This window comes from Haematobia irritans, chromosome 3 (genome assembly GCF_050003625.1).
Source record: "Haematobia irritans isolate KBUSLIRL chromosome 3, ASM5000362v1, whole genome shotgun sequence".
Lineage (NCBI taxonomy): Eukaryota > Metazoa > Arthropoda > Insecta > Diptera > Muscidae > Haematobia > Haematobia irritans.
This window is the reverse complement of record NC_134399.1, coordinates 221,884,117-221,899,330: the sequence shown is the minus strand read 5'-3', so window position 1 is coordinate 221,899,330 and position 15,214 is coordinate 221,884,117. Positions and strand designations below refer to the sequence as shown.

Here is a 15,214-nt window from a genome sequence, read left to right as displayed (position 1 = left end):
CCACATATCGTCCATATCCATATCTTCCAATTTGGGCCATAAAAAGTTCGTTATCATCTCACGATAGCGAACACCATTCACAGTAACTGCCTGACCGGCCTCATTTTGGAAAAAATACGGCCCGACGAGGCCGCCAGCCCATAAACCGCACCAAACACTCTTGGATTCTCATTCGTCCAAATGCGGCAATTCTGTTTATTGACGAATCCACTGAGGTGAAAATGTGCCTCATCACTGAAGATGATTTTCTTCGAAAATTTATCATCCACTATTGCCATTTCTTGGAACCATTTAACACGTTGTTGGATTGTGTATCTCTCCATGGTTCAAATTGAGTAAGTCTGAAATAGAGAAATGTCAAATAAAATTCGTAAAAAAACTTGGCGTTTAGGTGTGGTTCACATTCAACATCGGCCCTTACAATTTAACCACCCTTTATTTCGAATAATAGTTGTTAATAATAAAAGTCGACATGTCGACTTTTTGTAATCTTCGAATTCGACTAAATGACATTTGATTTTTTTGAATATCGAACTTTGATTTTGGCCATAATCTACTTTAAATCGATTTTGAACGAGATAATCGAATGGTCGAATGTGATTGAACGTGAAGCTCTGGGAAAGGTCGTATTTTGCAAGACATAGCGATACTCTTAAGGACACAAAACCACGGTTTCCACAGTTGGTACAATTCTACCAAAAATGGTAGATTTTTGACTGTTTGGTAGATTGGTAGTATTCTTGATTTTTAGGTAGATTTTGCAGAATATTTTCCCCAATACAATAGAAATAGAATAGAAATACAATTTTAACAAAATTGTCTCTAGAAATAAAATTTGGACAAAATTTTCTATAGAAATAAAATTTTGACAAAATTTTCTATAGAAATAAAATTTTGGCAAAATTTATTCAAAACATTTCTATAGAAATCAAATTTTGACAAAATTTTCTATAGAAATAAAATTTTGACAAAATTTTCTATAGAGATAAAATTTTGACAAAATTTTCTATAGAAATAAAATTTTGACAAATTTTTTATAAAAATAAAATTTTGAAAAATTTTCTATAGAAATAAAATTTTGACAAAATTTTCTACAGAAATAAAATTTGGAGAAAATAGGAATAATTTTCGACAAAATTTTCTATAGAAATAAAAGTTTGAGAAAATATAAATAATTTTCGACAAAATTTTCTATAGAAATAAAATGTTGACAAATTTTTTATAGAAATAAAATTTTGACAAATTTTCTATAGAAATAAAATTTTGACAAAATTTAACCAAATTTTCTATAGAATATAGAACAATTTTGACAAAATTTTCTATAGAAATAAAATTTTGAAAAAATTTTCTATAGAAATAAAGTTTTGACAAATTTTCTATAGAAATAAAATTTTGGCAAAATTTAATCAAAATTTTCTATAGAAATACAACTTTGACAAAATATTCTAAAAAATACAATTTTGACAAAATTTTCTATAGAAATAAAATTTTTACAAATTTTTTATAGAAATAAAATTTTGACAAAATTTAACCAAAATTTTCCATAGAGTATAGAACAATTTTGCAAAATTTTCTATAGAAATAAAATTTTAACAAAATTTTCTATAGAAATAAAATTTTGACAAAATTTTCTATAGAAATACAATTTTGACAAAATATTCTAAAAAATACAATTTTGACAACATTTAACCAAAAATTTTCTATAGAAATACAGTTTTGACAAATTTTTCTATAGAAATAAAATTTTGTTGTTGTTTTTTTGATTTCAGCTAAAAACCATGCATTGACTAAACTACAAGTGTAGCTTAACCAACAGAGGAAAAGAATGTTTGTCAAATTTATTTGGACAAAGCCCTATAGACTGCAAGATGGTTGGATGGACTCACGTTTCGGAATTACCACATTCCTCATCAGCATCCTCTACTTGCAGCAAAACTATCAACCAATTATCAGAATAAATTCAGGCAGTTCATTAAACCCAACAATGAACCACGCTTGAATCTTCCGAAAAAAGGTTTAACATGATAGCCGGCTTATGCCGAAATAAATTCGTACAAACATATCTCTTTTCCTTTGCCACCGTCAAATCATCGATTTGAGTGCAGTTGGCTGCGTTTATTTTGAGCGTGCTTCCTCTTCTTTCATTCGTTTTGTTTTGTTATTGTTGGTTTTGTTCTTTAATCATTGTTGTTGTTTTTTTGATGTCAGCTTAAAACGATGCATTGACTAAACTACAAGTGTAGCTTAACCAACAGAGGAAAATAATGTTTGTCAAATTTATTTTGGTTCATTGTTGGTTTTAATGAACTACCTGAATTTATTCTTATAATTGGTTGAGAGTTTTGCTGCAAGTAGAGCATGCTGATGAGGAATGTAGTAATTCCGAAACGTGCGTCCATCCAACCATCTTGCAGTCTATAGGGCTTTGCCCAAAAAAATTTGACAAACATTCTTTTCCTCTGTCGGTTAAATTAATTTTTTTATAGAAATAAAATTTTGACAAACTTTCTATATAAATCAAATTTTGACAAAATTTAATCAAAATCTTCTATAGCAAAACAATTTCTATAGAAATAAAATTTTGGCAAAATTTTCTATAGAAATAAAATTTTGGCAAAATTTTCTATAGAAATAAAATTTTGGAAAAATTTTCTATAAAAATAACATTTTGGCAAAATTTTCTATAGAAATAAAATTTTGACAAAATTTTCTATAGAAATAAAATTTTGAGAAAATAGAAATAATTTTCAACAAAATTTTCTATAGAAATAAAATTTTGATAAATTTTTTATATAAATAAAATTTTGACAAATTTTCTATAGAAATAAATTTTTGACAAAATTTAACCAAAATTTTCTATAGAAATACAATTTAGGCAAAATTTTGACAAAATTTTCTATAGAAATAATATTTTGACAAAATTTTTTATAGAAATAATATTTTGACAAATTTTTCTATAGAATTAAAAGTTTGACAAAATTTAACCAAAATTTTTTATAGAAATAAAATTTTGACAAATTTTCTATAGAAATAAAATTTTGGCGAAATTTAAAGAAATACTATTTTGAAAAAATTTTCCGTAGAAATAAAATTTTGACAAATTTTTTATAGAAATAAAATTTTGAAAAATTTTCTATGTAAATAAAATTTTGAGTAAATTTAATCAAAATTTTCTATAGAATATAGAACAATTTTGACAAATTTTCTATAGAAATACAAGTTTGACAAAATATTGTAAAGAAATACAATTTTGACAAAATTTTCTACAGAGACGTTACAATGTAACATGGCACATGAATTAAAATACATCTTCTTTATATTATCTTATATTATTTTATATTATAAACATACTCATATTGAAATTGTACAAACAAAATTTATATGATGAAATAAAGAAGTAATACATACAGAGATAATATTTTGACAATCCTTTCTATAGAAATAAAATTTTGACAAACTTTTCTATAGAGATAATATTTTGACAAATTTTTTATAAAAATAAAAAGAAATAAAATTTTGACAAAATATACTAAATAAATACAATTTTGACAAAATTTTCTATAGAAATAAAATGTTGACAAAATCTAACCAAAATTTTCTATAGAAATACAATTTTGACAAAATATTCAAAAGAAATGCAATTTTGACAAAATTTTCTGTAGAAATATAATTTTGACAAATTTTCTATAGAAATCATATTTTGACAAATTTTCTATAGAAATAACATTTTGACAAAATTTTCTATAGAAATACAATTTTGACAAAATATTCTAAAGAAATACAATTTTGGCAAAATTTTCTATAGAAATACAATTTTGAAAAACTTTTCCACAGAAATAAAATTTTGACAATTTTTTCTAACATATAGAAATAAAATAATGACAAAATATTCCGTAGAAAAAAAATTTCTATAGACTTTGTCTATAGAAAATTTTCTTTTAGTTAGTTTTTGTATAAAAATAAAATTTTGATCTAAACTTCTCATGCTTCGAAATACAACATGCATGGGCAGATATATAGTATGAGTCATACACGATTATCATATTTCCTTCTGTCTGAGTAATTTCATTATACTAGCAGATTTTTGAAAAATTCGAATATTCTAAATTTTGAGCCGAGTTAAAAAAATCCTCGAATAGTTTGAGAAGTTAGGATGGGTTGAACAAGTCTTTCAGAAATACTCATATCATGCCACCTAAGCACGTGCTGACTGTGCCTCCTTCTCTAATGCCCTACAGACGGAAATCGTAGCAAAAATGTACACATATGAAAACGAGAATCAGGCATCTGAATATATCCGTAAATCTAGTCATTAGAACGTGACATTGATGTTTATAACGACATTCCTTTCCAGTTTGTCACTATAAAATTTGAAATAGAAGAATAGAAAAATGTAGCTATATTTTCGATATACAATATTTAAGTCTTTAATTGCATTTTTTACATTGTGGGAATTCGTCTTGCTATTACGTGGCATTTATATCGAATTTTTTTTAGAAGTAATGTTAGGTCTGTGTTGAATTTCTTTCCAGAATGTCAAGAATTTGTTTAGGAATTGCTATTATACAATATTTTTGGACAACTTTGCCATAATTTTAAAATAATAAAAGATCCGCATGACGTTTGAAGAATATACTCATTAAAAAAATCTGCAATAATACCACTTTGTTATTACATCGTAACGTATGCACCCAGTTAACTATTCGAATTATTTACAATGTTTTAAAAAATGATTCGAAGTTGCTTAATTAAAAATTTTGATGTATGTGTAGAGCCTTTTAATTTTTTGTTTCTAATCGTCAAAATTGCTGAAAATATACTTCTAACTTCTAAGTCTAGGTTAGGTAAGGTATTGCGGCGGCCCGTTATTTCAGCCTCACTTAGACTATTTGATCCATTGTGACACTATAGCCCAGAAAAAAAATATGGAAGTACCTCTAAAGGTACAACTTTAAAAGCACTTCCAAAAATGTCCTTCCAGAGATGTTCTTTATTTTAACTACTTAGGAAGTTATTTTAATTCAATTTTTTATAACTCGCTTTTTTCATACTTTTAAAGAGCAATTTTAACATTTTTTGTTTCAAATATGTTAAAAACAGGGTAAAAAATATTTAAATTTTGTCGAAAAAAATTCTAAATTCATTCTAGAAAAATTGCGAAATTTTGAAAATATTTCAAATATTTTTTTATCAAGGGTTCCAGACAAGCATTATATTGCATTAAAAATCATAAAAAAAATTATAAAAATTAATTATTTGTCAAAATACCACAAAATTTTTTAATTCACATCCAAAACACTGAATTCGGATCACATCTAAAGAAGTGATGCATATTCAGTGCAACGGCTGTTGAAATGTAGTGGGCATTCGTCCTATGACAAGCCCATGTTAATTTCATCGCTTCTGTGCCAATTTTGTACCACTTCCGGATCCAAAAAGAAAATTTTCACTACTTTTTTTGGCGACGCTTGTTTTGCTGGGAAGAAGTGGTGGTCTTTTCTCTTATCAATGATTGCTGCCTGACACTAACATTTCACAGAAAAAAATATCTCGAAGCAGAAAACTTTTTCAATTAACTTTTTAATCACACTAGAAACATGACGTCCATTAAGTCAATGATTGAAAATTTTAAAATTTTGAATTAAAAAATTAATTGATGCGATTAATATTTTAATCAAACTAGGAAGTAGAGGTGTGCGCGTGACACGCGTGAATCGTGACCGAAATCTGAAGCAACTCTCGTGAATGTGCGTGAATGGGACTGAAACAAATGTGTCGTGTGTGAGCGTGCGTGAGAAATAAACTCGGTATGTGAATGTGCGTGAATAAAATTCCTGCAAATCACGCTCACGAAAAAAATCAAGATTTAATTCTTACTCGTATGTTAACTGAAATTAATTTAGCTGTCGAACTATATTCTATTCATGAATTTTGTTACCTTTGCTCATTCTCGGTTGGAAAATATCGTGAATTTTTCGTGAGTCACGTGAATCGTGCGTGAGTACTGGTTTTCATTTCGTGAATGTGCGTGAGTGTGAGTGGCTACCACACCTATCGTGCGAGCGTGAATGTGCGTGAGTGTGAGTGAAATATCACTCACGCGCACACCTCTACTAGGAAGACTAGAGGTTGAGTTACATACCATGCGTTAATGCGTTCGTTGATTGAAGAGTTGAATTTTCTCTTTGATCTCACGGATTATCGCATGATATTTAACTCAACCTTATGTCGGCTAATAAGGTGTTTGAAAGAAGTTAGGTTTTTAATAAAAAAATAATTGAAATTTGCTCATGAAACCAATTAATTTTTTAATCAAGTATTTTTCATGCCCAATTAAAACTGTGATTGATGCTATCATTTTCGTGATTGACACGAAACTTAATTGGATCAATTAATTTCGTGATTGCATCAGAAAGTTTGTTTTCTGTGAAAGTTCGTAAAGTTATTGAACTGGCTTCAATACCTGGCTTAAATAAAGGGTGGTTAAAATTTCAAGGGCCGATGTTGATTTTGAATAAAAGACAAATTATTTAGGAAATTATTGTTATTTTATTTTATTATGATGTATTGGTATTATTCAATTATGTATGGAACAAAATATCGGCCATCCGATGGTCCAAATTTTCGATGACGCTGAGGCATAATGGAGGTTCTATGCCGTTAATGTGCCGAATTGTCTCATCCTTTAGCTCTTGAATTGTACACCTTTTCTTTCAAATAACCCCAAAGAAAAAAGTCCAAATCACATGATCTTTTACGTGAGATAACACGGCCATTGAATTTGTTGCGCAAAAGAGCCATTGTTTCGTTAGCTGTGTGGCAAGTGGCACCGTCCTGCTGAAACCACATACCGTCCACATCCATTTCTTCCAATTCCGGCCATAAAAAGTTCGTTATCATCTCACGATAGCGAACACCATTCACAGTAACTGCCTGACCGGCCACATTTTGGAAAAAATACGGCCCGATGATGCCGCCAGCCCATAAACCGCACCAAACAGTCAATCTTTGTGGGTGCATTGGTTTTTCGACAATCACTCTTGGATTCTCATCCGCCCAAATGCGGCAATTCTGTTTATTGACGAATCCACTGAGGTGAAAATGTGCCTCATCACTGAAGATGATTTTCTTCGATAATTGATCATCCACTGTTGCCATTTCGTGGAACCATTTAACACGTTGTTGGATTGTGTATCTCTCCATGGTTCAAATTGAGTAAGTCTGAAATAGAGAAATGTCAAATAAAATTCGGAAAAAAACTTGGCGTTTAGGTGTGGTTCACATTCAACATCGGCCCTTACAATTTAACCACCCTTTACTTTAACTTGTGGAACAATTATTGGGAATTATAAGGCTTATAATTACATAAAAAGATCTAGAATAAAATGCGACAATTCTTGTAGTACACCATAGATCGATAGATTTTATTATGCGACAAATCACATTGTGTTGAAAAAGTCGGTAATAAAATTTTTAAATTAATTTGGTAAACACCGGAAGGGCTAAAAAATATCCAAAGGGTTAGAGTATAGGGAATAAGAGATTTATCAGTAAGTATATGCGTGCTTAAGCAGCTAGTAAATGGTTTCCATTGAAGGAATCAATTTTAATGGTTTGTTGTTTCCATAAACCATCATATGAAAAATGTTTGTAAAATTTCTTCATAAAAAAATGTCCATTCTTTTTGTACCAATTTGCGTTCATACATCCTTACAAACCTTGAAATCCATGAAAAAACAAAAAAACAAAGATGTGTAGTACCACAAAACCCAAGGAATCTTAGCGTGTGAATGATGTTCATAAAGAGATCTGTGAAAACTGAGAATTGTGAAAATATGGGCCTAAACTTGGTTTCTTCCAAGGTAAGAATCCAGTGAGTTTTTTTTCTTTTGTCTTACATATGTCTGTCTTTATTGCCCGTATGTAAATAATTTTCTTAAATTGTCATTAATAAGCATCATTACTATTGTTTGTCTTGGCATGATGGATGAAAAATATTTACTTCTCTTTTTTTTTTTTGTTTCCTCTTATATTTCCATCATCACCTATTTACATTCTCATATGGATCAAGAAGAAGAAAAACTTAAAAGAATATCCGACAACTAATCATAATGAATCACTAAATCACGTTTCTTAAAACCAAATCGATATCCGATGAGTAAATCATTTTTGTTGGTAGAAATCTCAGAATAACTCTCGATACCATTTTGCCTGTATCTTATTACCATTTTCCTTTGTCTGAATCTCATATATATGTATATGTACTTTTGAATGCTGTATTGCTGAATTGCAAGGACAAAAAAAACACTAAATTGCTCTAGCTATATTTTAATTATCAATGCATTTAAACTAAACCCATTTAGACGAAGTTAACCACCAGCTACTAGTATCCATTAAATGTCCCCCCAGCTTGGCCCATAACGATTAAAAAATTTAAGAACTTTTATTTATTTATCCAGGTATGATCGATGGCTATAGTCGAAGTTCCGGTCTAAGTGGTAGTTCCATCTTGAATAGTACTTCGAATGCCATGCGTGATGAATCATCGGGTAGCGAAGATAATGTGGAATCACAATCTGTACAATTCTATTTGGGCAATGTCCCTTCGTCTACAATAAGTGCAAGTGCCGTTAACACACCGGTGATAACACAACGTACACCCTTGGCCACACCGGCGGCACCCCTTGAAGCTTTGAATCATGTCGGCGTTAGTAACCATGCCAACATTATAAATGCCAGCGCAGCTTCATCCACTTCGTATAATGACAGGTATATGGTTTGCATGATTCTAATCCTAACATTAGCCTCCGGATTCTAACATAGGCATTAATACAACGAGAGTGTGTGTGTGTTCTAATAAATTTTCTCTAAACTTCCTTTTATTTTCCTCCTTCATCCCTTCATTCATTTCTATATTTTTTCTTTTAATATTTTTGTTTTTTTTTCTTAATTAAAATCTTTTAAAATATTTCATCGTTTAGTGTCTTCATGATACACGACGTTAATCGTCATAGTCCCTCGGTATCATCAGAACGCTCTGACCGTTCTTCAATAGTTGTACCACCACGTACTAAAAAAGCCAATCATAGCAATCCCAATTTATCATTGGCAATTGTAACGACAAGTCCATCGACAAGTGCAACGACACCTTCTTCGACTACATCAATATCTTCGCCATCGCCACCCAGTGCTGCACCAGTTGGTCGAGCGCCTTTACCCCCTCCACGTAAATCGAACCAAAGGTTTGTTTAGCCCTCTACTATACTCTATATCCCCGCCCCCAAAGTTTTGGGAACATATGTTTTGATGACTCCTATATCCTTACATGTTTTTAACACATACTTTTGAGCAGAGCATGACGATATTTTTGCGATGGTTATATTTACCCTCCAAACCTTATACATAAAGTCCTCTATGTAATCAACTCTTTTTATTTGTATTTTTTTTTAAATAGGAAAAATTTTACAAAAAGTACCCCACCATAACAGTCTAAATGGCCCCAGTATAAGTATGGCTAAATCGCATATTTAAAAAAAAATCGAAGTCGACTTTTCCGCATTTGGAAAAACTAAAAAAACAAATCCTTGTTTATATGTGGATTTTCACGAGATTACATCAGTTATCTACAACGGATTTTGCGGCTATAGGGAGAATTTTCATTTATGTTATTGGAGGTCATATATAAAATTCTCATACTGAATTTTTTTCAAACCTAAGTTTTTGGTATATTCTTGCTCTATATACAGAAAAAAATATCACCGAAATATATCCAATTAAAAAGTTAATTGAAGCTAAAGCTATAAATTAAAAAATTGTTACAATTAACTTTTTAATCAAACTAGATATCACCGAAATATAGCAAATTAAAAAGTTAATTGAAGCTAAAAACTTTCAATTAAAAAGTTTTGACAATTAACTTTTTACGTCAATGATTGAAAAATGTTCATAATTCAATTCATTATTTAGTTAAACTTTTCAATTAAATCAGTTAATCAAAAAATTAATTGAGGTTTGCAATCGACATCGATTAAATTTTTTAAATTAAATTGTTAATTGGAAAAATTCATTGTTTAATAAAAAACTCCCAGATTTTCACTCATTTTCTTAACTACTGTGTGTATTTAGTTTGATTAAAAAATTATTGCATCAATTATTATTTTTTTTTTTAATTAAAGACGCAACTATTTTCAATCACTTTCTTAATTGACTTTGTGTTTTTATTTTGATCAAAAAATTGATAGTATGAATTAATTTTTTTATTAAAAATTAAAAAAAAATCAATCATTTTTTAAATAAAATGTTTGATTTAATCAATTAAAAATGTAATTGATTTTTGCAATCGACATCAATTAAAATTTTAATTGAATCATTTAAATTTTTAATTGAATCAATTAAAAAATTAATTGATTGTTGCAACTATTTTCAAGCACTTTCTTAATTGACTTTTGTATTTTTATGTTATAATTAACAAATTGATTACATGAATTTATTTATTAAAAATAAAAAAAAAAACATTAATTTTTTAATTAAATTTTTAATTGAATCTCTTATCATTAATTGAAATTTTCTAATCAATTTTTTAATCAAATATTTTTTTTTGTAACCAATTAAATTTAATTTGAATCAATTAAAAAATTAATTGATTTCTGCAATCAACATTAATCAAGTTTTTAATTGAATCATTTAAATTTTAATTGAATCAATTAAAAAATGAATTGATTTTTGCAACTATTTTCAATCACTTTCTTAACTGACTTTTGTGTTTTTATTTGGATTAAAAAATTGATTACAGCAATTAATTTTTTATACCCTAAACCACAGGGTATAATAACTTTGATCCGCCAAAAAATGTGAAATATTGACTTTAGACCCCATAAAATATATACCAATCGACTCAGCATCACCTTCTGAGTCGATCTAGCGCTTGGTGTTATTAACCAATTTTGATAAAATTTTGTATGTGGCGCTTTTTTTGGTACGAGGACGGACGAACGCTATTGAATTTGGAAAAATCGGATCAAATTTAGATATAGCTCCCATATATAGGTATCGCCCGATTTCGATAAATGGGGCCGGATTGCATTCATTTACTAGCCGATCGGCGTCAAATTTGCCACAAAGTAATCCAATAGACCACCCTTTAAGTGTGCCAAATTTCATCGAAACCGGTTCAGAATTAAATATAGCTCCCATATATATGTATCGCCCGATTTTCCTACATTTGGCCATAAGTCCCTTATTTATCAACCGATCTGACTCAAAGTTGGCCAAATCTAGTTTTCTATAGTACTTACTATATGTGCAACAAATCATCGAAATCGGTTCAGATTTGGCTATAGCTCCCATATATATGTATCGCCCGATTTTCAGAAATTTGGCCAAATTAATCGAAATCAGTTCAGATTTAGCTATAGCTCCCATATATATGTATCGCCCGATTTTCAGAAATTTGACCATAAAACCCTTATTTATCAACCGATCTTACTCAAATTTGGCTTCCTATAATGTTCTATAGTACTGACTACATGTGTAAAATATCATCCCAATCGGTTCAGATTTATATATAGCTCCTATATATATGTAGCGCCCAATTTTCAAAAATTTGCCCCTTATAACCTTATTTTTGACCGTAGTAGCCTCACAAGGTAATTTCCGGTAATATCAACAAAACCTGCAAAATATAATCCAAATCGGTTCAGATTTAGATATAGCTCCCATATATATGTATGTATCGCCCGGTTTTGAAAAAATTACCCCTTAAAAATATATTTCTGACCATAACAGCCTTATTTAGTACCCGATTTTACTCTAATTTAGCACAAGGTAACCTTCTGAGGTATCAACTAGAGGTCTGCATCGAATAACTTTTCACTACATGTATGCAATTCGCTGTCGAATATAGTACATACACTGTATTTCTCTCAGAGCGCAAGTAGTGAAGTGAAGAGAACACTTGCTTGTCAAATACCACCAAGTACTTATCCGAAACAATATGTGTTCCGAGAAAAAGGAACAATAAAAATGTAAGTACTTGAGAAAAAGTACAACATGGATTCTCTTCACTTCACGTGGTACCACAAGTATTTCTCAGTTATGTGCGAAGCAAAACTTTCCGTTATTATTAATCATAGATATGTATGTATGTCACATATTTCATATATTTATGTATGTCACACACTTACCTTAACATTTGCCGTTCTTTATAACAAAGCGAAAACATATATTATGGAGAGTAACTGTTTTTTGTATTTCTGAAACTGCACGTGGTACATGGAGTACTCTATGAAGTTTTGTTCTCGCAATATACTCGACGTGATCACTCTGAGTACACTTCAATAAGAGAGAAAGAGGAATATGTGTTTGTTGGTAGTGAAGACATCAGAGTAGCAACAAGAAGTTACTCGTGGCTTTTGGTGTTCATCAAAATGTGTACCAATTGTTTTGCGACTCTCTCAAATAGATGCACTCATGTAGCAAGTACACGTGTACTCTTCATTTACAAATGGAATTGTGCAGACCTCTAGTATCAACCAAATCTTGGAAATATCATCAAAATCGGTTCAGATTTAAATATAGCTCCCATATATATACATCGATCGATTTTCCCAAAATTTGGCCATAATACTCTTATTTATTAACCAATGTTGCTCAAATTTCAAATGTACATGTATTAGGCGATCGTATTTAGACTTACATGTAGCTCTTGCATAAATCTTTTACCCTATTTTCAGAAATTTGGCTTTATTACCCACACTAATTGAGCGATTTCTTCTTTTTTTATAGTGGTCTCAATATTAGTGGCATACTAACTCTGTAGGTTCAGAATCAACTATAGCTCCTAATATCAGATATTTTTGTTCAGATTGTGATGAAACCTCCTTAACCATGTACCCCTTAATGTTCTTAAATGCGGTTTTTCCCCAAATCTATATCATTGATACGCCACAAACAATGTTTAGGGATGGTTTAGGGTATGATATAGTCGGCCCCGCCCGACTTTCTGCTTTACTCACTTGTTTTTATTAAAAATTAAAAAAAAATCAATAATTTTTTTAATAAAATTTTTAATTGAATCACTTTTAATTAATTGAAATTTTGAAATCAATTAATTTTTTATATCGAATATTTTTTATGCCTAATTAAATTTAATTGGATCAATTAATTTCGTAATTGAATCTGATTTTTTTGTGTGCTTGATCACCGTGTCATTATACCCTTCACCACTACTGTGGTACAGGGTATAATAAGTTTGTGCATTTGTATGTAACGCCAAGAAGGAAAAGTCTGAGACCCAAAAATTTGGTATGGGGTCCTGTTTCGGCTCAAAGACGATCCCTATTGATTTTGGAAAAAATCGGTTCAGATTTAGATATAGCTGCCATTATATTTTTCACCGATCTGGTCATAATTGGCGTGTATATCAACCGATCTTCCTCTAATTCCGTACATCCCAATATTTTATGAGTCTCGAAAAACTTGCAAAATATCATCCAAATCGGTTCAGATTTAGATATAGCTCCCATATATAGCTTTCGCCCGATTTACACTCCTTTGTCCACAGAGGCCAATTTTTTGCTCCGATTTAGTTGAAATTTTGCACTGGGAGTAGAATTAGCAATATAGCTATGCGTGTCAAATTTGGTGGAAATCGGTTCAGATTTAGATATAGCTCCCATATATAGCTTTCGCCCGATTTACACTCCTTTGCCCACAGAGGCCAATTTTTTGCTCCGATTTAGTTGCACAGGGAGTAGAATTAGCATTATAGTTATGCGTGTCATATTTGGTGGAAATCGGTTCAGATTTAGATATAGCTCCCATATATAGCTTTCGCCCGATTTACACTCAAATGACCACAGAGGCCAATTTTTTGCTCCGATTTAGTTGACATTTTGCACAGGGAGTAGAATTAGCATTGTAGCTATGTGTGCCAAATTTGGTTGAAATCGGTTCAGATTTAGATATATCTCCCATATATAGCTTTCGCCCGATTTACACTCAAATGACCACAGAGGCCAATTTTTTGCTCCCATTTAGTTGACATTTTGCACAGGGAGTAGAATTAGCATTGTAGCTATGCGTGCCAAATTTGGTTGAAATCGGTTCAGATTTAGATATAGCTTCCATATATAGTTTTCGCCCGATATTGACTTATATGGCCCCAGAAGCCAGAGTTTTGGCCCAATTTGGTTGAAATTTTGCACTAGGAGTACAATTAGTAATATAGTCATATGTGCCAAATTTGATTGAAATCGGTTCAGATTTCGATATAGCTCCCATATATATGTTTTTCTGATTTCGACAAAAATGGTCGAAATACCAACATTTTCCTTGTTAAATCGCCACTGCTTAGTCGAAAAGTTGTAAAAATGACTCTCATTTTCCTAAACTTCTAATACATATATATCGAGCGATAAATCATAAATAAACTTTTGCGAAGTTCCCTTAAAATTGCTTCAGATTTAAATGTTTCCCATATTTTGTTTACTAAAATTGTGTTCCACCCTAGTGCATTAGCCAACTTAAATTTTGAGTCTATAGATTTTGTAAAAGTCTATCAAATTCTGTCCAAATCGAGTGATATTTAAATGTATGTATTTGGGACAAACCCTTATATATAGCCCCCAAAATATTTGACGGATGTGATATGGTATCGAAAATTTAGATCTACAAAGTGGTGCAGGGTATAATATAGTCGGCCCCGCCCGACTTTAGACTTTCCTCACTTGTTTTTTTTTTTTTAGAAAATTTTATTAAAAAATTATTTCCACTTGCTATCTGAACGAAAATTCGTGTACAAACACCGCCCATAATTTAATTACCACTGTCCCCCTGTTTCCACTCCACTTACAAATCCAACGACAGAATCATATTCACACCATAAAATCATTCGATTCTAATTTAGATCTTTTGATTCTTGGTTTTTTTTCCTATTTCAGACACTCGAAGCAGAAATCTACATGAATTTTTGACTTCGTGCGCCACACAACTACCATATAGACTTGATTTCTACTATAATTTTAACGACTACAACTTCTACTATTTCTATTAAATTCTTGTATTATTTTATTGTATTATTAATGTATATTTATTATTTTGTTAATAAATTTATTGTTATTTTTTATTTCGGTTATACGATTGCATTGCATTTATACCCTCCACCATAGGATGAGGGGTTTGTCATTTGTCCGTTTGGGTTTAAGTTTCATATAGA

At 30.4% G+C, this 15,214-nt stretch overlaps 1 protein-coding gene across 5 annotated transcripts in view; it reads left to right on the top strand.

Annotated features, from left to right (window-relative positions):
• The window catches only part of Stim (stromal interaction molecule), a 40,968-nt gene that overhangs the window by 24,342 nt on the left and 1,412 nt on the right, over nucleotides 1-15,214 (top strand). Inside the window, exons 10-12 of one of the 5 annotated variants that reach the window (XM_075303081.1) lie at nucleotides 8,439-8,769; nucleotides 8,982-9,242; nucleotides 14,940-15,124. The exons of 1 other annotated variant lie outside the window; for it this stretch is intronic. In XM_075303081.1, coding sequence (XP_075159196.1) covers nucleotides 8,439-8,769; nucleotides 8,982-9,242; nucleotides 14,940-14,964 — 617 coding nt within the window. In that variant the 3' untranslated portion in view covers nucleotides 14,965-15,124. Of the gene's footprint in view, nucleotides 1-8,438; nucleotides 8,770-8,981; nucleotides 9,243-14,939; nucleotides 15,125-15,214 lie in introns of those variants that run through there. 3 more of the 5 variants (XM_075303079.1, XM_075303078.1, XM_075303080.1) reach the window with 3 other exon arrangements.